The 26,868-nt window shown below is 50.1% G+C and overlaps 1 protein-coding gene across 16 annotated transcripts in view; it reads right to left on the reverse strand.

Annotated features, from left to right (window-relative positions):
• KATNIP (katanin interacting protein) overlaps positions 1–26,868 on the reverse strand; it is a 171,324-nt gene that overhangs the window by 122,032 nt on the left and 22,424 nt on the right. For 7 of the 16 annotated variants that reach the window (XM_058286156.1, XM_058286154.1, XM_071211221.1 and 4 more), the window contains one exon: positions 4,670–4,746. The exons of 3 other annotated variants lie outside the window; for them this stretch is intronic. In XM_058286156.1, the coding sequence (XP_058142139.1) occupies positions 4,670–4,746 (77 nt within the window). Of the gene's footprint in view, positions 1–4,669; positions 4,747–14,969; positions 15,136–26,868 lie in introns of all 16 variants that reach the window. 6 more of the 16 variants (XR_011647194.1, XR_011647193.1, XM_071211223.1 and 3 more) reach the window with 1 other exon arrangement.

Below are 26,868 nucleotides of genomic sequence, written 5' to 3' on the forward strand. Positions count from 1 at the left end.
GGACGTTGTTGCGGAGCGTTGAAGCAGGGACCCGGATGCGAGGGGGCTTAGCCAAAGGACAATGGCCGCACTGAGACAGGGCTGACAACAGAATTACACTGGTCTCCAAGCAGTGCAGCTGCTGCGCCTGGGCTAGTCACGTGGCCCCTTCAAACTCAGTTTCCCCAAGTGTCAACTAAGGGGTTCTCAGAGAGTCAGGCATATCTCAGGGAGAAGTCATGTTTAAAGTTAAAATAATGATAACGATGGTGGAAAAAAAAGCTGACCTGGGTGGTGGGTTTACTCTGGGCTTTCAAGTACCTCTTCTCACTCCTTCAACAGTCCTGGGCCTTCGGGCCTACCGACGGCTCATTTGTACATGACCGCGCACAAGGTCAGCGAGCCTGCACCGCACCCACTGCACCGTCTCCCGTCTCCAACGCCTCGTGACAGGGGCTCTGAGCAAGGGGAGTTCAGAGGGGGAGCCGCTTCCAGCCGGGGCTTCTGGGAAGTGGGAACACTGGCGTCCAGGTCTAAAGGCTGGAAAGGCAGAGGGCTGTGGTGCAGAAAAGCCTGCCATTCAGAAACGAGGCTGGTCCTCGGGGTCTGGAACGCCACCTTGGAGGAGCAGAGACCCTGACCCACCTGTGCACGCTGAGGTGGCGCGACGTGGAGCACGCAGCTCAGTACTTGAGGCTCGGCCGCCCCCAGCCCCCTGCCCCTGCTGGCGTGACCTTGGGCACGTCACTAGACCTCTGAGAGCCTGCTTCCTCTTCTGTGGAATGAGACTAAGAGTGCCTACACCACCGCGGGTTGTCGTGGGGATGAAATGCGACAGCAGGGTAAAGCTCCAGCTCCGAGGGGCCCGGGCGGGCCCTGACGGATGACGGTTCTCTCCTGCCTCCTTCTACCTCAGTCTCCTCTTGGGGAAGTTGGGGAAGTGGGTTCACCTCTTCAATAGGCCTGCTTTCCTGTGAGTTTCTCCCAAACGACCATTTTCAAGCAACAAATGATAATACTGTTGCTGGAGCCTTTGATTTGTTGAACAAAACTGTGCTCACCCTCCCCGATTTCGAGGCATGTATTATACCCCTCTCTGCGGTCATCTCTGCAGAGGCCAGCACCATAATCTTTTTAGTTGGACCTCACATCTGGGACCTTTGATTACACTGGTTGCTCTTTCATGAGCCTTGTCAGATGTGATTCCATCTGTTGTGAAGGTGAGGGATAAGAATCGCTAAGTTGCTGGGAAGGGTAGTATTGTGGGTTTGTGCAGGGGTAAAGCAGGGCTGCCAGACTTCCAGAGTCCCCCTCTGCCCTCTCTCCTGGAGCCCAGGGGCACTTTCCACCTTCTGGCATAGTAGAGGTGGCTCTGCGCTCACCTGCCACCAGCTGGGAGCTCCTCAAGGGGAAGGGCTGTGCAGTGGACACCTATTCTTTTGGCCAGCCTGGCAACTCTCCCTCACCTTTGGAAAAGAACCACTCAGACTTCCTTGGGCACATGTTCCACTCCTTCTCTTACTCCACATGGTTTGGGTGGGACTGACTAACCCCCTCAATTTTGGGGCTGGCCAAGGAGTGGTCAATCAGACTATGCCCCTCATCAGCTATGGGGATTGACTGTCTCAAGGCCATGCACCCATGCCTGATGCAGCACTTTGGCCAGAATTACTGGCAAAATAATTGACTCTCTTTCCTTGCGGCAGATGGAAGTGTGGGGCTGCCACTGGCTGTCTTGGCCATCCTGAGGTAAGTACCTATCTAAGAATGAATCTGACATGGGAAAACAGCTGTAAGATGGGGAATGGCTGGTTTCAGTGACATGAGTTGAGCACCTGGTTCCGGCTATGCCTGAAGCCAATGTCATTCCGAATTTCTTAATTTCATGAACTAATACATTTCCTTGTTGCTGAAGTCCGTTTGTCTTGGGTTTCCACAAACGAGCACTAACTAATAGTCTGTGTCATCCTTGTCTCAGGGTTCACCTTCACACTAGTACAATGCCAGGTACTTAGAAGGTACCCAGAGAAATTCTGCAGAATGAGTGAAAGAATAATGCCACACAGCATCTTGTGGGCGGCTGTGTTCTGGGCAGATCTTGCCTAAGAACTCACCCCAACGCAACCTAGGTTTTCATCATCCTCAATGCCCAGTGTAAAGGTCAGAGGTTGGTTTTCTACCTTGTCATATAACTAGGTTTCCTGGGAAGCAGACATGGCTCAACTTGTAAAGCGTCTGCCTACCATATGGAGGGTCCAGGGTTCAATACCCAAAGCCTCCTGACCCGTGTGGTCAGCTGGCCCACGCGCAGTGCTGCCATGTGCAAGAAGTGCCGTGCCATGCAGGAGAACCCCTGCCTAGGGGTGCCCCATGCACAAAGAGTGTGCCCCACAAGGAGAGCTGCCCCATGTGAAAAAAGCACAACCCGCCCAGGAGTGGTGCCACCTACATGGAGAGCTGACGCAGCAAGATGATGCAACAAAAAAGAGACAGTTTCCTGGTGCTGCCTGATAATGCAAGTGGACGCAGAAGAACACACAGTAAATGGACACAGAGAGCAGACAACAGAGGGGAAGGGGAGAGAAATAAATAAAAATAAACAAACTAGATTTCCAAGTAATGGTAATTTATTCCCACAAAATCCCTCCTTGCTGAATTTAGGGCCACTGGCTACCCTGCTGTTACTTCTTTCTTAACTATTTATGGCAAGGCCATATAAAATAGAAAGAAGAGAGTGCAGCTCAGTCCCATCTCTTCTGGCCACGTGGCCTTGGGCCACCTCTCTGGGTCTCCACTCTGTTGTCTGAAAAATGGGTGCAACAACTGCATCTGCCTCCCTGGGTAGGTGGTGGACCAAATGGCATGGTGGGGGCCAGGCTCCTGGCATGCAGGTGGCACTCAGGAAAGGGCCTGGAAGGGTCAACCCAACAACGGCACAGACGCACAACCACTCTTAATATGTCTCCATTTGGAGGTGTTTCTTTTCAGCTCTGCCTTCCAATTTCCCGTGATCAAGCCAGCTCTCTCGGTGACATGCTCCGACCCCCACCCTCAGATTTTATAGCAACTCCGTTTTGATATATATTTTTAATTACCTTCGTGCTGGAACCTTGTCTCTGGAGAGCCTTGTCTCTGCTATTCACTGCTGACTTTTGGATCGCGCATTTATTGATCCCCCAATTAATGAGAAGCAATTTGCTCCTAAGGAACTGTGACACTTTCCCCCCAGACAAGTCACATGTACATGATTAAGCGATCACCCAGGTGTTCAGAGGCGTCATCTGGCCTGCCAGAAATGGAATGAAAACATCCTGCTTCGTGGCATGAATGAGGATAACACCCAGGTGGGTCTAATCAGCTTGAGGCTGGCCGCGGCATGACGGGAGATGCAGGCGGCGCGGCTGGCACAGAAGAATGGCGTGGCACTTCTGGCTGGCCCTGGAGAGCTCGTCTGGTTTGGAGGTTCTCCACCAGGGGTGGCACTGCCTCGCTAGGGGGCATCTGGAATGTGGGCAGGTGGGCAGGTGGTGTCACAGAAACTGGGGGAGCTGTGGTGGAATTCAGTAAGGGGGGCGGTGGGCAGGGCCGCTAAAGCCTACGCTACACAGGAAGACCAGAGGATAAATACTCATCCTAGCCAACATGTCACCAGTGCCCTTGTTGACAAACACGGTCAGGAATCAACCCCCAGACTCTCTTGCCTGGAAGACTCCAAGTCTACTCCCATAACATAGAGACACAAATTAACCCCCTTTGCCCCTTCTTTCTCCCCCAAGATCTATTTTTCCACAGGGCCTGCAGCCTTCCTCTGTTTTGTGATTTGATTTGAGTTCATCACTAATAGTTTAAAACTCAGGAGATTTCACAACATAGATGCAGATTTCCAGCTCCTCTGGAAAACTTGGAAGATCCAGGGACTCTTGGGTCTGTGTTCCCACACAACAAATGGCCTCAGCTGAGCAGCTGGGACTTGAGTGTCCCTACCAAATTGGCTTCACACATTTTTCAAACCTGCCTGGCCCCTCCTGGCATTTGAGTTGGCAAATCCAGCTCAATGCAAGGCTCTAGGTACAAAGAAAAACCACAGTGAACTGAAAATGAACTTCCTTAGTAGCCCTTGCAAGGGCATCTTAGGAGATGATGCCTCCTTGAAATCAGACCATGCAGCTTTGACCCTGATCGCTAAACACAGCATCTCTGCAGGCTTTTTCTAGAACCAGTGCTCCAGAGTCAAAGTCAGCCCTTAACTTTAAATGACATATCAACTGACTTGAAACATAAGTGTAAAATGACTCCACCTTTACATAACAAGGCATGATTACTGGCTCCAATTTCAACAGTCCTTCAAAGCCTATAAGATGACAGGCTGGGCTATTCACACGACTAATGCACAGGCTTTGCCAAATTCTAGCCTTTCATGACAATCCCACCTCCTCCTGGCACAGAAGCAGGAGTCTTGAGGCGGTACTTACAGGTCTAACAGTTTGCTACAGCTCAATCAAAAGATGCAATTAAATCAGTGAATGGAGAAAGAGAAGCTAGGATTGCAAGTAATATTCTAAGCCTCTGGGACCAGGGGGTGTGACTGCATCCCATTCCTGCCTGAAACAGGGCAGCACACTGAGAATACATCTAAACAGGGTTGGATTTGGCTAATAGTAAGGGCTGCCGTCGAGCGGCTTCATCTTACCGGTTCCTCTGCTGAAGCAATATTAAATACTCATCATGTTTCTCATCAAAGTCTGTCACCATGTCCTTAGTGAAACCCTGAAATGGAGAAACAGAGTGGTGTGACAGTGGAAAGCAGAGAGGCAAGGACTGAGAGCCCGGGCGCTGCACGCACCCGCGCGGGAGGCCCAGTGGTGGAGGCTGACTCTGACGAAAGCCTGGCCTCTGGGCACATTGCTCCGGTGACCCAAAGCCCCAGAGACCCAGACAGTGTCTGATGGCCCAGGGGGACTCGATTGTACACAACCTTAATAAGACATATAGAGGGAAAGTCAACATCCCAGTTTCGCCACGGTTTATTCCTGCCGGGCCCTGGAAGGTCAAGGACATAGACAAGATTTGGGCTTTACTCTTTGCTCAACACTCATTCTTTTGCTCTCTCAGTTGTCATCACCACCTGTAACCTAAGCCAGTTGTTGAAAAGGAGAGCTCAGGCTCTCTGCCTAGAGGAGACTGCTCCAAATCTTGCCGTGAATTTCCATCTTTCTCTCCCATTTCTCAGCAAACGCTGTTCTTTCCCCCATTTCCCAATAAATTCTTTTTACTGGCTTAACTAAAAAATAAATAAGTAAATAAATAAAAAGAAAGTAAAAGAAGAGCTCATGTTTTCCCTTGCCCTGACAAGAGAAATGCCTGCTTATGCCAAACATCTCAGCCGTAACAGAAATACGTGGCCCCGAGAGCAAAGGCCCCTTTGGAGCAGGCATTGGTTGTTTTGCTTCTCCTCTTGCAGCAACAGCCCCCTGGATTTTCTTCAGGGGACTCTTCAGTTCCCCCTTTCAGTTCACTGGCTTCCTCAGATGCCTTGCAAGTTCCTTTGGTCTCCTCTTGGGTTACATGACCTTGGCCTTGCCCACCCCTGTAGCGCTTTTGCCCAGCTCCAGTGAGTCACTGGGTAGGGATGGGCCACGCCCCAAGCCAGGTCCTTGAACTTTGGGTGACTTTGGCTGACACTCTCTGGAAAGAGCAGTTCTCTTTCCACTGGGGTGTAGAGCTGAAGAGGTGCCGGCTCGGGACTGCCTGACAGTGAAGCCAATGAAGGAGAGGGCAGATCTGAGAGGTGGAGAAAGATGGATTCCTAATGACATCGTTTAAGCCCCTAGATCCAACCATGCCTGAAAAAGTTTCTGTGCCTTTCATTATTGCTTTACAAGTTTCAGTCGAGTTTCTGTTATTTGCAATCAAAAAAACTATAAGGAATATACCCTGATCTGACCACCACAGAAAGACCCTTACAACTTTTTTTCAGCTTTACTGAGGCATAACTGTTGCATAATAAACTACACAAATTTAAAGTGGCGTATGTATACACTGGTGAAATCCTTAATATACTTCGGTATCTATTCCTCTGGTTGTTTTTTTCTGGTTCATGATATACATGCATATACATATGTACACTCATCCACATACAAACACATACACATTCTTTTAAAGAAAAATGGGATCATATTACAAAAGGTGCTTTGTAATTTGCTACGTTTTTTCATTAACTTCTTGCCAAGGAATAGACTGAAGATACCATATCAATTGAGTACTAGTCACCAGCTACAGCAAGTCACAGGGATGGAGTTTTAAATGATAAAGACCTTTGTAACAGGACTGCCATCTGTGGGAAGATCTTAATGATTACCACAGGGAGAAGAAAAGAAGCAAAAGAATTGCCATCATTCCCTTTTTAACTTTTTGAAAACTGGCTTTAACCCCATGATTCTCCCAGAACCCTCCCCAAGGGCTACCCATAACTCCCCTAACCAAACAGAACAGCTCTTCTCATCTTCATCCTTTTCAATTGCTCTGGGTCAGAGGGAAGTGCTGACCACCTGTGGCTCCCCAGGTTTTCTTCCTTTGGCTTCCACAGCCCCCCTATTCCCTTGCAGCTCTCTGCCTACTCCTTCTCAGCTTTCAGTTGTGGAGAGCCTCTCTCTGTCTGTCTGTCTGTCTGTCTCTCTCCATCACAACATCACAGCTGTCATGGTCTCTCTCCCTCTGTCTTCACTTCGCTCTCTGATTGTGAGGTATTGGGGACTGCTGGATGAGAGTCACTCCTGGTCCAAGTCAACAGGCTAATCCCTTTCTCTCCCTTTTTCCTGTTGGACCCCAAGTGGTTGCCATCTGCTCACCTCTTCCCACCACCCCAATTTTTCCTTCTCTTCAGGCCCACTTAAGAACAGCAGGCAGTACCCCATCTTCTCTCCTATCCTGAGGTCACTGATGCCTGAGCTTTCCCTCTGGCTAATTTGGCCAACGAGAGAGTGAGCAATAATATGAAATCATGAGATAGTTAAAAACCCAATAAACTAGCACCAGCCTTCCCTGTTCTCTCATAACTCATTTCCTGGCTTTCTGAGATGCCCGTGGAGGATACTCCGTCCTCCCCCGGGACTGAGCTCTGACTCCCCTGAGTGCAAAATGAAGCACGTGAGGCCTGGGCTGCGGGAGAGTGGTCTGCAGGATGCTGCGTCTGGGAACATTCTCGGATCTTTCCAGAATAACAGCATGTGTGTCGTGGCGCAGCACTTCCACGTACATGAATCTCCTTTGATCTTCTAAAGCCTTTGAAGTGGTTATTATTACCCCATTTAAGATACAAGGGAACCCATCCCATGCATCTTTCCGAAACATGCTCCTAATTCACATAACTATTGTGAAGTATCAAAATGACCCGTGGAATGAAACATTTAATGACATTTTTAGATGAAATATGAGACTTCAAAGACATCTCAGCTTGTGGTGGCTGCGTGGACCCTCGCCTCTCACTCCCTGGGAATGCTTTCACTCTCCCCTGCCTGGAGGGAGACAGCAGCAGGAAAACTTAAGAGTGCTGGCATGGATCCAGCCAAACCTCTTACCTGGTTTTCCTGGCCTGCCCTTCTCAGGTGGTAAAGCACACATGAATCACCTGGGGATTTTGTTGAAATGCACATTCGCATTCCCTAGGACTGAGGAGGGACCCAGGTCTCCTTTACTACAAAGTTCTGGAGTAATGTCCTGTGATCAGGCCTTGAGCGGCAAGGCCCTGGACGAGCCAACCTTATTTCCCACTATTCGTGTCGGCCCCACCTCCAATCACATCAGTCTCTGCACTTGATCTGGGAACAACAGGAGCTTTGGAGTCCAGGCCTGGGTTCAAGTTTCTTCCACTGTAAAACAGGGATCATAACAGCACCTGCTTGATTGGGCAGGTGGACTGGTTGCAAGAACGTGTGAAAAGGATTCAGCATGGCACCTGGCACTTACGAAGTTCTCAATCCAAGTCCCCACCTCCCCACACATCATGCTTATCCTGTTCTGATGCCCTAAATCATTCTATTCCCCTTTCCAGAAACCTACCCCATCCCCCCTCCAGTCTCCACCCAAATCCTCTCCAAGGCCCAGATCAGTTCCCAATGACTCCATGAGGGCTTCCCTTGCCATTCTCGCCCCCGCTCAATTCAGCTCATCCTGAAACCCTGCAATTAGTATTAAATTATATAAAATACAGTGCAAAATAGCATACAATTAAGTGCTTAGTTATTAGCACTTAACTATATATAATGCTCACTAATTACATGGAGATTCAGAGACCTGAGGGTGAGCCCTGAACTGTGCCACTTACCCTCTCTGAGCCTCAGTTTCCTTGTCTATAAAAAGGGGGCATTAATAAGGCCAACCTCACAGAGCTGCTATAAGAATTACTAGGATAAAAGTGAAAGTGGCTTAGGATCCTTTTCCTTCTTGTTCTTTTTGACTCTCTAGGCAGATGGCAAGTTCCTAGAGGGCAGAACCGGTATCTGAGGCAGCATGGGAAGCAGAGGGAGCACAGAAAGTCAAAAGTCCAGGGCTCCAGGCCTGGTGTTGGAGATTGAATCATGTCCCCCACAAAAGGCATGTTCAGGTCCCAACCCCTGGTCCTGAGGGTGCGAACCCATTTGTAAAGAGGACCTTGGAAGGTGTTCTTAGTTAAGGTGAGCCCACACTGAAGGAGAGTGGGCCTTCATCCAGTATGGCTGAAGCCCTTAGAAGCAAAGGAAATTGGACAGAGAGGGACACCACAGGGAGCAGCCAGAAGGGGGACGTCAATGGAACCTGGAGGAGAAAGGAGAAGATGCCACGATGTGCAAGGCCATGTGACGGAAAAGCCAAAAACCCCAAAGATTGCTGGCTGGAAGATACTGACCCCAGGAAGAAGCAAGCCTTGTAGCCTCTGAAACTGTGAGCCAATAGATTCCAGTTGTTAAGCCAAGCCATTGCATGGTATTTGTTTTAGCAGCTAGGAAACTAATACACCTTCTGGCTTCACCACCACCCGGCTCAATGATGCTAATTGCTAAGGTTGACCAAGTACTCACTCTGTGCCGGGTATGATTCTGACCCTTTTTTGTGCTTAATTCAGTTACACCTCACCACTGCCCTGGTCAGGCACCCAACACAACACTGCCTCTCCCTGGCAGGGTGCACTTAGTTTTGCTGAGACTCTCTTTGTCTATAAAATGGCGGTATTAATACACAAGGTATGCATGAAGATGTGAGAACTTTCTAAAACGCCATGGCATTTATCGAGTGCTTTCTGTATGGCCACCCCTTTTTCATAAGCCATCAGGGTTTAACCTGGTGTATATTCAGGTGCCCATGTGGCCTAGAGCAGGCTGCACTTGGCTTGCCAGCACCATTCGTGTTGCGTTAGGTATTAATGGCACCCCTTGCCCCTGTGCAACAGCAGCCTGGACTGCAACCAGGGAAGCGACCCAGCTGCCCAGGGATTCCTAATGCTAGGTCCTGGCATGTCCAGGCCACTCGTGGATGGCCTGCAAGGGGTTCTGGAAACATCCATTACACTGAACGCAAAATTATGTGTGTATATGTAAATGTTTGATGCTGGATGGATCCTAAAAAATCAAGTCCTTAGAGCTAATCCACTCCTGTGGGTGTGAACCTATTGCAGGTGGGAACTTTTGATTAGATTACTTCAGAAAGGTGTGACCCAGGGTGGTCTTAACCCTCTTACTGGAGTCCTCTATAAATGGGATGAATATGGAGAGAAGAGGGACAGAGACAGACAGAAACCCCCAGAAGGAGAGAGAGAATGTCCTGGAAGCCAGCAACTGAAATCAATGGAGCCCAGAAGAGAGAAAGCCACAGTTGCAGAGAGAAAGCCACAATTGCAGAGAGAAAGCTACAGGAGCAGAGAGGAAGCTGGAGGAAGCAGAAGCTGGAGTGAGACCCGGAAGAGAAGGGAGAGACCAGCAGAAGCTGCCACTGTGCCCTGCCATGCAACAGCTCAGGATCACCAGCAGCTGGTCTTCGGGAAGAGAGCTTTGCCTGATGCCTTGATTTGGACATTTTTCTCAGCCTAGGAAATGAAAGCTTATGTTAATAAATCCCCATGATAAAAGCCAACCCATTTCGGGTATATTGCTTTTGGCAGATTTTAGCAAACTAAAACAGTACACTAGAGTATTTTAGGGAGGAGAGAGTCCATAGCTTTCATCAGGACACAAAGGTGGCTGGGAACCAAAAAATGAGACAGATGATTATAATAAAACCTAGAAAAAGTGCTGTGGGAGCACCAGGGGAAGAGGACATGGTGCTGCCTGAGGAAACCTGGAAAAGCCTCTGAGGGGTGGGCAGGCACCAGACCTTGGGGTCGTCTCCAATGCCTCGCTCCCTCTCCACCCCACCGGCAGTCGGCAGCTCCTGGTGGAAAATAAGAACACCTGACCACCCCCCGCACCTCCCCGGTCCAGACCCCCTCACTGCTCTTGCTGCTCCTGCCCCTGCCCTGCCCCTGCAGTTTGTTCTCTCCTCACGGCCAGGGACGCCTGATGAGTGGTAAGTCGAATCTCGTTGCTCCTCTGCCCAGGACCTGGCACGGGCTCCTGTCTCACTCAGGGTCAAGGCCAAAGCCCTCCTAGGGGGGCCTCGCCTCACCCTGAGCCACCTCCCACCACTTGGCCCCTTCTCAACACACTGGTAGGTTCCCACCTCGGCGCCTGTGACTGACACGCCATTCCTTCTGCCTGGACCACTGTTCTCCCAGGTATTTACCGGAGTCCCCACTGCCTTCAACACTTGGTTCCACTCTCACTTTCTCAGGGAGCCTTCCCTGCCCACCCTACTAAAAACTGCCTGGCAGGCACCTGCAGCTCCACTCCCCATCCCCCCATTGACATCTCATTTATCTTATTTTTAGGCCTTTTATTTATGCCTGTCCCCATCCTTGCCCCATAAAGGCAGGGAGCTTGGTTCAGTTGTGTATTCCACGCCCCTACAATAGGCCTAGCACATGATGTGCCCTTAATAAATATTGGTTAGTGGAGACATAAATAAGACTTTTGAGTTGGGGTTCAAAAGTCAGGACATCTGCCGGGCAACAACGAAGGGAGGTGGTGAGGTCAGCATGTGCAAAGTTTTGGGGACTGGCAAGAGCAGGGAATGTTCATGTGGTAGGTGGGTACCCAACTGCCTGAGCCACATCTGCTTCTCAGCACTATTACTAAGGACCAAATTGGAAAGAAACACCAAGAATCAGTTATGCTGAAAGGCACTCCACAGAGTTTAGATTTCAGGGAACAGGTAATCCTCTGAGGCCAGGATATTGGAATTTTCCTAAGCAAGGCCGGTTTAGTGAGTGCCAAAGCCTAAGGCGCATTCACAAGCAGTTGAGGGCATGGCATTGGCTTTCCAGGGCTTGAGGATGCTGGGGAGCTAACCTTCCTGGTGTCAGGTCCCAGTAGAGAAGAGCAACTTAGAGTGGTTTCATGGCGGGGTCATGAAAACACTGCTTCTTGGGGATAAGGCAGAGTTCACAGAGCCTTTCCATACACCTGAGTTGCTTGATGCCCCCAACAATCCCAGTTATTGGGGTCCAGCTCTTCAGGCCACTTGAACTGCCATTTATTATGCCAGCTATAGGTGTTACTTAATTCCTGCAATAATCCTACACTCTAGTATCGTCTCCATTTTACAGATGAGGAAACTGAGGCATTGGGAGCTGGAACAAATTGCTGTAAGGCCACAAAGCTTCAAAGTGATCAGCAAGGACATCACTGGTTTTGGCGGCTCAGCATCCTTTCCTTTTCCGGTTAGGTCACCTCGATTCTCCTTTGGGAACCTACCTCTCCTCCCCTCTCAGTCCACTTGGTGGGGGTGGAAGTAACACTCTCGCCACACAAGGGCAGGCACACTACCGAGGCCTGGACAATCAGATAATTCCACATCCTTAGCCACAGGGTTGCCTGGAGCTTGGTGTGGACCCCAAGCCAGGCCAACAAGCTCACCTTGGGGCAGGGGGGGTGCAGAAATCTTCTAGACAAGGCCCCCCTTCCCCTGGAATTCGTAGTTGATATGAGCCAAGAGCTAATAGGGGCCCCACAGAGCAAGAAGTCAATTTTAATTAATTGATTAGGGTGATCATTATTTGCCCAAGAATGACACCCAAGGCCCAGACAATGACAAAAACATGAGGAAAATATATAACAGTGTGAGGGGATAAGTGCCATGGAGATCAGAAGGAGAAAAGAGGCAGTGGAGGCTGGGAGGGAAGGGAGGCACACTTTTAGCCAGGGTGGTTAGAGGAGGCCACTCAGCTGAAGTGACAGAGGTGGAGACCTGAAGGAAAGGAACATGGAGAACCATGCGGATACCTGGAGCAAACGTGACCTGGTGGCGGGAATGGCGAGTGCAAAGGCCCTGAGGTGGGATCGTGTTCGGCACCTTGGAGAGAGAGCACAGCGCCAGCATGGCTAGGGCAGAGGGAGTCTAGTGGGGAGGGGGAGATGGGGTCAGACTGAGGGGGAGAGCCGCGCGCCTCTGAGGGGCTGGGAGGCTGTGGAGGGCTCCAAGCAGACATGACCTCATCTCACTTAGGTTTCCAAGGAATCAAGGAAGACTGCGAGAGGTACAGACCTTTCCGCAGGGCTCCTCCTGCCCCTCCTGAGGAGAGGACGGGGCAGCTCGGGCTGGCCAGGACCTCATGGAAGGGTGGCCTGCAGCAGAAACTGCCTTTGCCTGTTAGGGAGAGAGAGGAGCAGGCCAGCCTTGCACTCCCAGGCTGGCGCTATTACTAAAGCTGATTTAGAGCGGTTTTGACCTGCCAGAGTCTCCCAACCCCACAGGACTGGCCAGTCGGAGGGGAGCAAGGCAGCTGCAGTGGAATAGTCCCCATTCATCTTATTTGTCTGAGAGAACTCTGCCTTCTAAAGGAATGAACCTCCTGGTCGCAGCCATCACCAGGTCCATATCCATCACCACCAGCCCAGAAGGCAGGGCTGTGGAAAACAGACGCAGGGCTGTGGAGAATGGATGCAGGCTGTGGAAAACAGACGCAGGGCTGTGCAGAATGGACGCAGGCTGTGGAAAACAGACACAGGGCTGTGCAGAATGGACGCAGGCTGTGGAAAACAGACACAGGGCTGTGGAGAATGGATGCAGGCTGTGGAAAACAGACGTGGGGCTGTGCAGAATGGATGCAGGCTGTGGAAAACAGACGCAGGGCTGTGCAGAATGGACGCAGGCTGTGGAAAACAGACGCAGGGCTGTGGAGAATGGATGCAGGCTGTGGAAAACAGACACAGGGCTGTGCAGAATGGACGCAGGCTGTGGAAAACAGACGCAGGGCTGTGGAGAATGGACGCAGGCTGTGGAAAACAGACGCAGGGCTGTGGAGAATGGACGCAGGCTGTGGAAAACAGACGCAGGGCTGTGGAGAATGGACGCAGGCTGTGGAAAACAGACGCAGGGCTGTGCAGAATGGACGCAGGCTGTGGAAAACAGACGCAGGGCTGTGGAGAATGGATGCAGGCTGTGGAAAACAGACACAGGGCTGTGGAGAATGGATGCAGGCTGTGGAAAACAGACACAGGGCTGTGCAGAATGGATGCAGGCTGTGGAAAACAGACGTGGGGCTATGCAGAATGGATGCAGGCTGTGGAAAACAGACACAGGGCTGTGCAGAATGGATGCAGGCTGTGGAAAACAGACACAGGGCTGTGCAGAATGGATGCAGGCTGTGGAAAACAGACACAGGGCTGTGCAGAATGGACGCAGGCTGTGGAAAACAGACGCAGGGCTGTGCAGAATGGACGCAGGCTGTGGAAAACAGACGCAGGGCTGTGGAGAATGGATGCAGGCTGTGGAAAACAGACGCAGGGCTGTGGAGAATGGACGCAGGCTGTGGAAAACAGACACAGGGCTGTGGAGAATGGATGCAGGCTGTGGAAAACAGACACGGGGCTGTGGAGAATGGACGCAGGCTGTGGAAAACAGACGTGGGGCTGTGCAGAATGGACGCAGGCTGTGGAAAACAGACACAGGGCTGTGGAGAATGGATGCAGGCTGTGGAAAACAGACACAGGGCTGTGGAGAATGGACGCAGGCTGTGGAAAACAGACGTGGGGCTGTGCAGAATGGACGCAGGCTGTGGAAAACAGACACAGGGCTGTGGAGAATGGATGCAGGCTGTAGAAAACAGACACAGGGCTGTGGAGAATGGACGCAGGCTGTGGAAAACAGTAGCTCAGCCCCAGGCTCACTGAAACAGAGCGAGCACTCAGGGGCCCCTTCCTATCATGCCCCAAACAGTCCTCGACCTTCTTCCGTGCTGTGCTGACGGCTAGAAATGGACAGAGATGAATGTGAGCTGGTCCCGCCATCCTCTCTGACCTCATTTCCCACGCGCATCTCCCTCGTTAGGCACATTGCCCTTCTGTTTCCCGCCCCTCCCTTCCTCTCTCAAGGTCATTGCACTTGCCGTGTCTGGCCTAGAAAGTTCCTCCTTGCTCGCAGCCATGCCTGTCCCTGTGTCCCTGCTCTCAGGGACCTCTCCAGACCACACCAGCCCTTCTGGCCCCCTCACTGATGCAGCACTCCTCATTCTCTGAAAGTCTCTCTCTGTCTGACTATGGTCACCCCCATTAGGAGGCCAGACCCACGAAGCAGGCACAGTCAAGTGGAAGAGTCCGTGGGCCAGCGGAGGGATGTACAGGCTTGGAGTTCAGGGCCCAGTTAGGATGCTGCTGCTTCTCCTGGACTGAGTTGCACCCTCCCTCAGCTGTGTTCCTGCAGCATTTCCACAGCCCACCCCTGCGGGAGCACTTCTCCAAGGCACCGTGGAGCTGGGCAGGGGCACAGGGAGAGGACGCTGTGCTGCGGGGACCAGGATTGCATGCTCAGCCCAGGGCCTCCCAGCCAGGCCCCTTCCCAGGAAGGGAGCTGACTCGCCAAGGTTCTGCCCACTCCCCGAGAACAGTCAATGCCAGGGGTGGGGGCTCCTTGCGTCAACTCACCTCAGGGGCCCGTCCCCAGAGCGCCGGGGGCCACTGAGCCCTGCAGCATCGTTCAGCTCCTCCCTCTGCCAGGCCTGCTTCCCTCACCCCTCCGGGGGTGCCTGAGAGGCCTCCTCCTCGCCTCCTGCACGCACCTCTCCACCGCAGCATCTGTTTCTTGGGGGACCTAAGACGATACCACGTCTTTCCTCCCTGGCCATGAGTTCCCAGGGCAGGGCTGAGTCTGGTTACTTTGAACACCCTTGAAAAATACAATTCAATCTGAACAGACAACACTAACTTGGCCAGGACTTTCCACAATGGTCCTGAATTCAAACAGGCCATGCCCAGTCCCCCCAAAGTATGGCTTTATTCCTCAGGCCTGGGTCCCAATTTTTGATTCTGAAGATACGGTTGCCGTGCAGGTGTGTGACATAAGGTCTCAACTCATGGGTCTTCAGTCAACACCCAGCAGCCAAGTGGGGTGGTCAGGCCTCTGGGCTGTGCCACCCGAGACCAGGGTGATAGTCCAGCCTGCCTGTGTGAGTGGGAAGGGAACTTGTCCGAGACTCCTCAGATGTCAAAATTGGGTGATGGATAGCAGCAGTATTATTTACAGTTGCCAAAAAGCGAAAGCAACCCCAATGTCCCTCAATGGATAAACAGAAAAGCAAAATGTGATCTGTCAGTGCAATGGAATATTCTTCAGCCATGAAGAACAAAGCTCTGAACCATGCTACGACATAGACCCACCTTGAAAACGTTATGCTAAGTGAAAAGAAACTCAAAAAAGGCCCAAATCGTATGATTCCATTTATTTGAAATAGCCATAATAAGCAAAGCCAATAGAGACAGAAAGTAGGTTGGTGGCTGTCAGGGGGTGGGGGATGGGGAATTAGGGGAGACGGCTAACAGTGCGGGGCTCCTCTCTGGGGCAATGGAAATAAATGGCCTAGAATTAGATGCTGGTGATGGTTGTACAATATTGTGAATATAATAAAAACTACCAAATCACATTATCTTAGAATGGTGAGTTTTATGTTACATGAATTATATTTCAATAAAAACTTGCAAAAAAATAAAGGTGATGATAAAAGCATCTATCATATAAACACAAATGCTTAGAATGCTGCCTGGCATATTATACGTGCTCAGTAAATGTCAGCGACTAAGATAATGCTGATCAGAAACCTCTAGATATCTTTATCCACAGTGGAAAAACGTCTGAAGTCATGGTGTGACCCTAAAACACCTCGAGCTAACCCGGAGGGCGTTTTCTACCACAAAGCCAAGACCCACCTGAAGTTCACACAAAGAAAAGCTGACAACTTTTTAAGGATGCAGCTTTCCTTTCCCCATTGGAAGTGGCTACAGGACAGTTTCTGGAGAGGACAGTAGGATGTAGGCTTTAGAATGCCTCTGGGAGAGGGGCTGCTATCACAGCCACACAACGGGGCCTGGCTGGGGACAATCACAGCCCTGACCGTGCACTGACCCTGGAGCGCGTCATCACGGGTGGCAGCCAAAATATGGTGGCCGGCTGGCAGTGGAAGGCAGGGTCAGGAGCACCGATGGAGAATAAGGGAGCGACAGAGGAGCTGTCTGCTCTAACAGAAGTTCAAGGAATTTCCACAAGCCTTGACTGGTGTGCATGTCAAAAGGGGCTGACCCTGAGCTGGCGAGGAGGTCCAGGAATCGGAACTGCCTGCTGGGAAGACGCCAGGGGTGAAGGCTGCGGGAGGGGGCATTTCCTTCGTGCTGCTCTGTTTCAGGAGGAAAGCAAGGGTTTGGTAGAGGCTCTATAGCCCTCAAAGCTGCAGGTTTCAGTTTCCTGGGCCGCTCAAGCAAATACCATGCAATGGACTGATGAACAATAGGAACTGAAGGGCTCAGGATTTTGAGGCTAGGAAAAAAAGCCCAAAGCAGGGCACCGTCAGGGGCTGCTTCTCTCTGAGGACTGGCGTTCTGGGGCTGGCTGCTGGTGCCCCTGGCCCTGGGCTCCTCCGCCACATGGCCAGGGCTGTGGCGGCCTCTCCTGCCCTCTCTGGTCTCATCTGGGTCCACTGAATTTCAGCTTCTTGCTTCCTGGGCTTTCTCTCAATGTCTGAGTTTCTTTCTGCTTATAAAGGACTCCAGTAATGGGATTAAAACCCCTCCAGACTGAGGTGGGCTACACCTTAACTGAAGTGACCTCAACAAAAGGTCCTACTTGCAATGGGCTCACGCCTCCCAGAGGCAAGTTTAAGAGCGTCTTTCTAGTGAACGTAAGGCTCCAAGCCCCACATTGGGTATGTCCTCTCCAAATTCATGTTCTGAAGAGCAGAGCAGCAGCCCGCAACCTCCACACTTGCTCGGCCTCCTGCCCGTGCCATTCCACAGCCCTGCCAGGGTGCTCTGCTCTAAAAGAGCGTGGCCCCCTCATTCAAACCGCTGAGGGCTAGCAGAGTAAGGCGACAGCGGCACTTTGGGGAGCAAGATGACAGAAGCCACTAAAACAAGACAAAACAAAACTCCAAATAGCCTCAGTCGACTCAGGCCCAGCCTTTTCGCTTCTGGGAAGCCACTCTAGAGAGTGCTCACACAGTGCCCGAGGAGAAGGGACGACATGCTGGTTGGAAGCAATCCTAACCACCTCCCGCTGGGAAACGGCTAGACAGCCCACGGACTTTCCACACCACGCAATGCCAGGAAACAGGTTTCAGAAAACCAAACTAGCTAGATTAATTTGTAAAATCAAGAGGTTGTTGATGTGGGAGGAGTGGGAGGGATGAGGTGTGGGGTATATGGGACCCGCTTATATTTTTTTATTGTGATCTATGTATCTTCAAAAAAATACAATTAAAATTAATTAAAATAAAAAGAAAAATTAAAAATATATATATAGTTGAGGGAGAAGAGGCATGTTAAAAAAAAAACCAAAAAAACCAAAAGTATGGTACAGAAGAGTACATTGAGTATGACACCATTTATATTAAGATACAAACAATAAAATGCCACAAATATTAGGGCAACATTCAGGTAAGTAAACAAATAGAGAAAGGTCTAGAAGGATGCATGTCAAACTCAAGACAGCAGGAGAAGGCTGAGATGAGGGAGGGATGGGAATTGGAAAAAGGGAGCTTAACCTGATCTAGAAAGCTGAAAATAATTGGTTTAAGGAAGTTGTTTTTATCCATTACTTGGGTAACTAATGACCTCTGCTCACCCCACCTCCTTCCCCCCAAAAGGAAAAAAGCTATCAACAATTCCACATTCCAGACAGACTCAGCTTCTTCACCTGGCTTCCCCCTACCCCAACCAACTCCAGATTCACATATCCAGCTGCTAACTCGAGATCCTGACAGGTTTGGAACCCAAAATTCTATTTCCCCCTAAAGGCTGCTCCCACACTCACTCATCTCAGGAGATGCCAAATCCACCTTTCCAGTGGCTTACATTCAAACACTAAGAAGTCCTTCTTGATACCCTCCTTTCTCCCTCACCCATACCCAATCGGACCACAGATCTCACTGGCCCAGCCTTCTCAGGACCTGGCCCCTTCTCAGCATCCCCACTGCCACCTGCCCAGGGCAAGCCGCCATCATCTCTGGTGGGGGTCCTGCAGTTGCCCCACCTGGCCGCCCTTCTCCTGCCCTCGTTCTGCACACCTAGAGGGATCCTGTTCGAAAAGGTGAGGTCACGCCCCCCCCTGCTCAAATCCTCCCAAGGCACCCACCTCACTCAGGGTAAAATCGCGGGTCCTATGAATGGCCAAGTCCCCCACGATCTGCCCTTACCCCTCTGCCCCTGCTTTCATGACCTTGCCCCATGTTCCCTCTGCTTCGGCCACAAAGACCTCCCTTGACACACCCCAGCCTAGTCCCACCTTGGAACTTTTGCTCTTTCTGTCCCCTCTGCTGAAATGCTCACCCCCAGATAGCAGCGTGGCTGGCTCTCTTGCTTCCTTCGGTCTCTGCATATCTTCCCAGGAGTACTTCCCAGAAGACCCTGCTCACCAGAACATAAGCCCAATCCAAGCTGGGCTAGTCATCCTGAGGCAGGTGGATTAAAAGCTCTGGGGAAGATCTGGCTGTGCTTCTGAACGCAGGAGTTCCTGGGGAGGACGAATTTCTCAGGTGAACTGAGAGAGAGAAAGCAGGTTTGAACCAGGCCAGGAGAATAACCCAGAAGCAGAGAGACTTGAGGATAAGGGCTGCTGAGAGAGGACTGAGACTCGGGTGGGGTGGGTAGTGGGAGACGGCGAGCGGGGCAGTCAATCCTTGGTTCTCAACACCCACAGGTACCCGTCCTTGGCTTCTGTGATGCACCCCCAACCCCCCCATCAGCCTTGTCAATAAGTAAACAAGTCCCCTTTTGCTAAAGCTAGATTGAGTTTAACTTTTAAAACAAGTCCTAAGGAATACAAATACCTTGCAGAATTGTCATGGGAAATAAAAGTCATATGCACAAAGCCCTGACCTCAGTGCCTGGCCCATGGTAAATGGCACCCAATCCACGGTCACTAATATTAGTATTACACTCAAGTCCCAAGGACAGACTCTTACAGGAACTGGACAAATTAGTCATCTTGCCCCATCATCTAAATTACATCTCCCTGCAAGGGTGGCATGCCATGGGGTCCTGTCCTTGGTCCCATCTCAGGCCATAACTTTATCAATGATTGGATCAGGCTATTGAAGGCTGTTTATTAAGTCTGTGGATGGCACTTACATGGGAGGCACACCAAATAAACTGGATGACGGAATGTGGGTTCAGATCAATTCCTACTGGCTAGAGATGGAACAAACACAGCTTGATGAGATGCATCATGACCAAGGTAAAGTCCTGTACGGGGGGAGGCAGTGGGAGAGCCAGGCTTGAGAAAAGCTCTGGAGACAAAAGAGAGCATGAACCGATGTTGTGGTGTGGCTGCCAAAACTACCACCTCCACAGCAAACACAAGTGTGTTAGAAATATTGGCTCTGAATAATAGAGACGAAGGGAACCAACATGTTTTTTAGTGGCACTTACTGTATGGCATGTGCTATTTCAGTCGATACCCTGATAAGCCTACATGGTAAGTATTATTATCCTTACCCTCATTTGAGAGGTGAGGAAGCTGAGGCTTAGAGAAGCAAAGGGACTGACCAGAGCTAGAATAAAGCAGAGAATGTATTTGTACCCAGTTCTAATGAGAAAGTGCACTCCATCCTATATTCTACACAGTTGAGTTCCTAGCAGGAATATTCTGTCTGGTTTTCTCAACACTGTATGTTTAAGGAAAGAGGAGGGTAAGATGAACATGATGCGTAAGGAGAAGACTTTAACGAGAAGTCACCTTGAGACTGAATCAAGCTGGGAAGGGAGGCCATGAGCACGTACACACATCAACACACACTACCCAAATCCACAGAAATGACACCATGTGACATCTATGCCAGCATGGGGCCATAAGTGCACTGGCAGATTTAAAATATGGAGAAGTCACCAAGAAATGAATGGCAGGCAGAACTGAATTCATGGGAAAAGAACAAGGTCAAAACAAAACTAGGAAGGACTGCTGTGAAAGGTGAAGATGGTCAACTAGAGCAAACTACGGCAAAACTGGCAGCAAACTAGAGTAAAGAAAGAGCATCCACAGAAAAGAAAACAGAAATTATAGATACTTAGAACACCACATGTCCACGAATCGCTGAACATGCCAAGAGAGCCAACACCTTACATTGAAACAGAGGAACGAGCTCAGCAAACAGAACTAAACACCGAAGAAACAGAGATAACAATGCAAACAGAGATGTTTAAAGTATATTTCATATTCTCAGAGGGATAAGAGAGGATATTGCATCCATCAAACAAGAACAGTCTATTATGGAAAAGAAGTGTTTAGAAATCACAAATAAAATATCTAATCATCAAAACCAAATTAAAAAAAGACGGCTGAAGAACAGAATAGATTATAGAAAAGAATGAATTGGGAGATTGGGCAGAGGCCTTTGCCCAGGACACACAGGGACAAAGAGGACTGACAAAAATATAAAAGGCTGCTAATACCAGCTATTGGCAAGGTTTTAGGGAAACAGGCAATCTCACATACTTTTCGTAGGAGTATAAATTGTTAAGTCTGTCGTAAGAAGCTACTTCTAGATTTCTTGTCATGCAAGACAAATTGTTTAGGCCGAGAGTTGGCAAATTCCATCCCACAGGCCAAATGTGGCCTACCATCTGTTTTGTAAATAAAGTTTTATAGGAACACAGGCACATTCTTTCATTTACATATTGATTATGGCTGCTTTCAAGCTGCAGCGGTAGAGCTGAGTAGTTGTAATGGAATTCACATGGCCTGCAAAGTCTACAATATTTACTATGTAGCCCTTTATGAAAAAGTTTGCTGATCCAAGTTTAGGCAATTGTTAGTTGGGTTTTCTCTTATTTGCAGCCAAACACATTTCTAATTGAAATAACAAATAAAGTTACATGAATAGAAAAAGGTCTAAGATGAACATCCTAGTGATAATAGTGGTTGTTTCCGGGGAGGGGAATGAGATTGGGGATACGATTATGCACTTTGGTGTATGTAAGTTATACCTCAATAAACACTTTTTTTTAATTTAAAGAAAAATAATGGAAGGCAGACACTTTTAATTATCCCTGAGAATGATCCTAATTTGAAAGATAGGTGCTTGCATAGAGAAAAAGCTAGAAGGAAACAAGCAATAGTGATTATCTAGATGGCAGGATCATGAATAATTTCTGTACCTTTCTATATTTTTCAAATTCTCTACAATCAGCATGCATTACTTCTAGAATCAGAAAGAGATTAAAGATGTCTAAAACAGGCCCCACTGAAGTGGGTACCTGCAGTTCGGAGCTACACCAACACTGCCTCCCCCTGCCAAAGCCCAGCTACCCCAGCTGATGGGATATTGAGTGGCTGGGGCCCAGGGGCAGGACTCAGGGTCAATAGCAGCCAACACTTAAATAGCCCGTGCAAGCACGGGTCTAAGTACTTGACCTATAGTAAAATATTTTAATGCTCCCACAACCCCATGAGTAGGTACAATATTTTCAGCTCATTCTGCATATGAGGAAACTGAGGCCCAGAAAAGTGCTGTCACTTGCCAAAGAACACGCGGCTCTTAACCAGTAAAACCAGGACACAAACCCAGGCAGCAGGACCCAGATCCCTGCCCTGCCCTTGACCTCTGCTGTTCCAACTGTGCATGTGCCAAGCCACCAGCCAAGAGGGAACAATGCAGGAAGAGCACGGAGAATTTTGGGGGTAAGTGTTTAAGTTTCTATATTTAAATAAAACCATGGCCTCTAATGGGAATCTAATGCAGGCCTTAACTACCTGCATTTAGGTGGGGGTGGCAAGTCCCAGAGCCTCCCTGCTTGTCTGATGAAGAAACTGCATTTCTCTGGCAGCTGTCGCCCGCCCCCCACCCTTCCTATGCACCCGCCCAGTCCTGTGGCTGCAGAAGTGTGGGGTCCTGTCCACCTGGGGGTGCGCAGCAGAGTTCTGCAGGAAGAGGAAGGAATCTGGAGCAGGGCTGAACTGCCTGGTCTTCTCTCCCTCCAAGTCCTCACACCACCTGGAAGGAAGGGCCACTGACCCATTTTACAGATGGAGAAACTGAGCCTCCGAATGCCAGGTACTTGCCCCCGCTGCCTCTGAAGGCCACCCCTACTGTGGAGAAGGCAGAGTGAGCCCCCGGCCCAAAGTGCAGCCTTGTCCTGTTGACGGGGGAGGGGAGGGGGCTGCTTTGCAGCGCTCAGCCTAGGTTCCTCATGGTCAAGACCTGGGCCGTGTTGCTCTCCTCATCATCCTAACAACTGTGTGCCCCATCAGTTCTCGACTCCCACCACAAGGCAGCCATGGGGTGGACAGCTGTAGTTTTTTACCCTCCTTCCCTTCTGGCAACAGCCTCCTGATCTTCCTTTGGGAAAATATCCCCTTCTTACCATGGGCTTAATGTGGGATTGGGCCCTCCCCTGCTCATTTCCAGGGTGGATGCACAGCCTAAAACCAGTCAGTCTCGGTTCAGGGGCTTAGACCAACTGTTGTAAAAGGAATCGCTCTTGTTCTGCTAGAACTGCTGAGAGGACCTAACAGTGGCAGGAAGGAGAAGAGAAGGAAGCAGCAGCACCACCACTTATTTGGGTTTACTGCATGGCAGACGCTGTTTTCAGCAGCCCTGATGATCTGACAAGGTGGGTGCTGCTATTATCCCCATTCTACAGATGAAGAAACTGAGGCCCAGATATAGGGACACTAGGTGGGTAAGCAGTGAGCCAGGATTCCACCCAGGCCGTCTGCTCTGGCCCCCATGTCTCCGCAGTCCCCACCCCAGTCGCCCTATCTTGCCTCTGTGGCAGCTGGGGCGGCAGGCGTCGACTTGCCGCCAAGGAACAGCGTGCAGGGGAAGAGAACCTCAGAAGAAAGCAGAGTCGGGAGGGGCTGAACCAGAGCCCCTGGGGCCGCCAGCCCCTGACCTCTGCAGTGAGATGAGACAACAGATTCCCTCTTCCAAACTGGGTTTGAGGAGAGCTTCTATCCTCAAACCCTCAAGGAGTCCAAGTCACAGAACCATTGGCTCTCGTCAGACCTGGGGGACCACCAAGGAAGCAGGGTCCTGAGAGGGGCAAGGGCATGCACACAGTAGGTGGCAGCGGCCCTGCTCCTCTAGAGGGGTCGCCAGACTGGGGGCCCAGGGGACATGCTTTACATGAGTAACTTGCAGGCGCCTCCTTCTCTTAGATTGCTTTGTTCTCCTTTCTAATCATATTCAGGATTCCATAAAGCGATTTGGGGAGGGAAAGTAAAGGCAGACACTTTAAAGGCAATTTCATAGATACAGCAAACCTTGATGGCACTCCGTTGAAGGGCAGAGTGTTTATCCAAAACAGACTCCGGGAAGGGGAAGCTGTCAACATTATCTCTTCCTGGCCAAAAATTGCAGGTCTCTGATGGGTTTTTCCTAGAGTTTAATCTTGTCTGGAAGCTAAGCTGCTACCAGGAAGGTTTTAGCCATGTCAATCTCCTTCTTGGCATTTTATCGGAAATTGATTCTCTTTGCTTTTTGAGCCGCAGGTCTTGGCCTGGTGCTTGTTAAACTTGGGTTATCCTGTACGTGTTTCTTACCACTCCTGCCCGGATTCCAGGGGTCACAGAGGAGGCTGCTAATTCAGTTGCCCGCTACTTTGAGAGGAGTGCTGGCCCAATTCGTGTCCCACTCTTTGCTGGCTGATTCCCTCCTCTGCCTCTGACTTTGAAGGGATTAGCTTTATAAGCAGGCTCTTTTGCACCCCCCCCCCACCCCGTCCTACCTTATATAATACTCCACATTTACTGTCCTCCTACTATGTGCCAGGCACCACACTAAGCCCATTATACATATGAATTCTTTGGATCCTTATGGCAACCGTAGGATGCAGGTTCTTTATATCTTTATTCTAGAAGGGAAAGCTGAGTCACACGGAGGATAAGGGACTTACTGGCGAGACAGAGCTAGGCCAAGAATCCAGGAGCATTTGGCTCCAGGGTCTGCAGGCTCAACAGCTTTGTGATACGACTTCTAACCCTGCCATGTCACTTAGTTGCCCTGCATACATCAGAAGTTGTCAAGGTTACCGAGGGACCCACTCCCCAAGTTCTCAGAGTGACAGAGACCAAGACCTCAAGAAGCAGAAAGTCTGATAACGGTAACTTCACAACTGGGAATGCATTTGGCAATTGGGCCTAACATGGATTTAGTTCTTTGCTACCCAGAAATATTACCTAAAGGGTTTCATTCCAGGAAAAGTGCAGATTTGGAAGGTCAGTTGTCATACAAGGCTGTTGGAATGCAGCGCCTTCAGCTTGCCTTTTTTTAAAAAACAAAGCCACTGAGTTCTGTAAATATGGAAGGGTCAGCTTCTGACTTCCCAGAAGGCTGAAGTTGCAAGACTGCTGTGAACGTAAATGAAGAAAGGGAAGGGTCTGTTGTTTGCATGCTAGTGGTGTGTGAAACTGCTGCAAGAGTCCCCTGTCCCAATGGAGTCAACCCAGGTGCTCAGAGCCAAGGGCTCTGAAAGATGGCTCTCAGAAATTGAGGTGCTAGACATGCCCCCAATTTCCTTCTAAAGGAAAAGTGCCCTGCCCCTGCCTCCTGCAGAGAAAGGTGGTCTGGGAAACTATGGGGTGGCTACCAAATGGTTCTGGGCTGGGTACCTCAGCCAAGAGCAGCCACACTCGAATCTGCCCAGCATTCTACGAGGTAGCCTGTAACAAAATGCTCTGCCCTTCTCATGCACTGTTAGGAGACAACTTGGAAATAGCAACGAAAGAACCACACATACCCTTTGATGCATTAATTCTACTTTTAAGAATTTAACCTTTGGATATTCCTGCACATGTGCACAAAGATGCCTGTTCTAGGCTAGTTGTAAAAGTGCAATTGCAGTAGCAAAAGACCATTAATAGCCTTGCCTAGATATTCATCAGTCAGGAACTAGTGAGAGATTTATGGACAGGTCCACAACTCTTTATATGTAATTACATATGAAACTTGATTTGGCAAAACTCAATTTGAACAGACATGAAATTTGTAGTCTTTATTTAATCCCACCTAGTAGGAATAGTCCTATTTTGCTGCGCATATAGTAACATTTGATTAGAGGCTGCCGCCCCAGGTCCTATTGGGATAATACTGCTTTCTAAATTCTAAAAAATGAGAAATATTTGGCCCCAAAGGTTTCAAATAAAGGATTTTGTTCCTATACATTAAAATGGAATACTATGCAACCATAAAAGAGAGTGAGGTTGGTCTACATGTCCTGCTATAGAATGTTCTCTAAGACATGTTTATGCATCTCATGCTATCATTGTGTTAGAGAGGGAGGAGGGGAGAGTTAGAGGACGATAGAACATAGGCTCTGCAAGGCTATTTCTGGAAGGACACACAAGAAATTGATGACACTGGCTGCCTCACGGGAGGGGACCTGGGGGGCTGGTGTCAGAGGCACTGGATTCCCCTAACATCCTTGAGTATTGATTAGCCAGATCAATCAGACTCTCTCTCTGGCCTCTGAACTGGCTTTGCAGAGAAGGAAGGCAGAGAAGCACATCGAGATGACTACGAGGTTCAGAGACCCAGGGGAGCAAGGGTGTGCTCCTGGGGGTGCACTGGAGTGACTGTGCAGGCTGTCCAGGGAACACCCCCCCTGCAGGCACCCGGGCCCCCCTCTACTGTGTTCCCTTAGATGCCTGTCTCTTCCTTGGCTTGGGAAAACTGAAGGGAGTCACTGGCCTCAGCACCAAAAGGTCCCGCGTGACAGCGGGAAGTACGTGTGTGCGTGTGGACACACGGGTGTGTGCCCTCAGAGGAGGCTTGTCTTGTTTGAGATGGTTGAGCCAAATGACTTGTTGCAGTCCTTTACAGAGTGAGCTCAGCAGATGAGTGTGCTGACAAAAGCTTTTTTTGTAGAAACCTCTGCTCAGCTGCAAAAGCAGGCAGTCCATAGCCCCGGAGGCTTCGGAGTGGTTAAGAGTGGGGGCTGGAGTCACCTCCCGGGACCCCCTTGCCTAGGGACACACAGCCAGGAGGCAGGAAGGCTGGACTCAGCCTAAAGTCCAGCCAGAGTGAGGGAGACACCTTCAGTCAGGACTGCTGCCCGCATGGGCGGCCTCCGGCTGCTTTCTTCCTGTTGAAGGGCAGAGGACCGCTGTTCAAAGCCAGCCCTGCTAAGGAATAACCAGAAAGAACCTAACAACTTCCAGTCAGGAAACACTTTCCAGGGGCCAGGCACCCTGCTAGGGGCCTTGACCCACTAGGGAATTTAATCTGCAGGCCCACTCTGCAAGGCGGGGCTTGTCCAGTGAGGGTGAGAGGGGCCATGAGACTTGTCCAAGGTCACACGGTTGGGGTTTGAGGTGGATCTGCTGGACCCCAGAACTGGAACT

The sequence above is a fragment of the Dasypus novemcinctus genome, chromosome 23 (assembly GCF_030445035.2).
Source record: "Dasypus novemcinctus isolate mDasNov1 chromosome 23, mDasNov1.1.hap2, whole genome shotgun sequence".
Taxonomy (NCBI): Eukaryota; Metazoa; Chordata; class Mammalia; order Cingulata; family Dasypodidae; genus Dasypus; species Dasypus novemcinctus.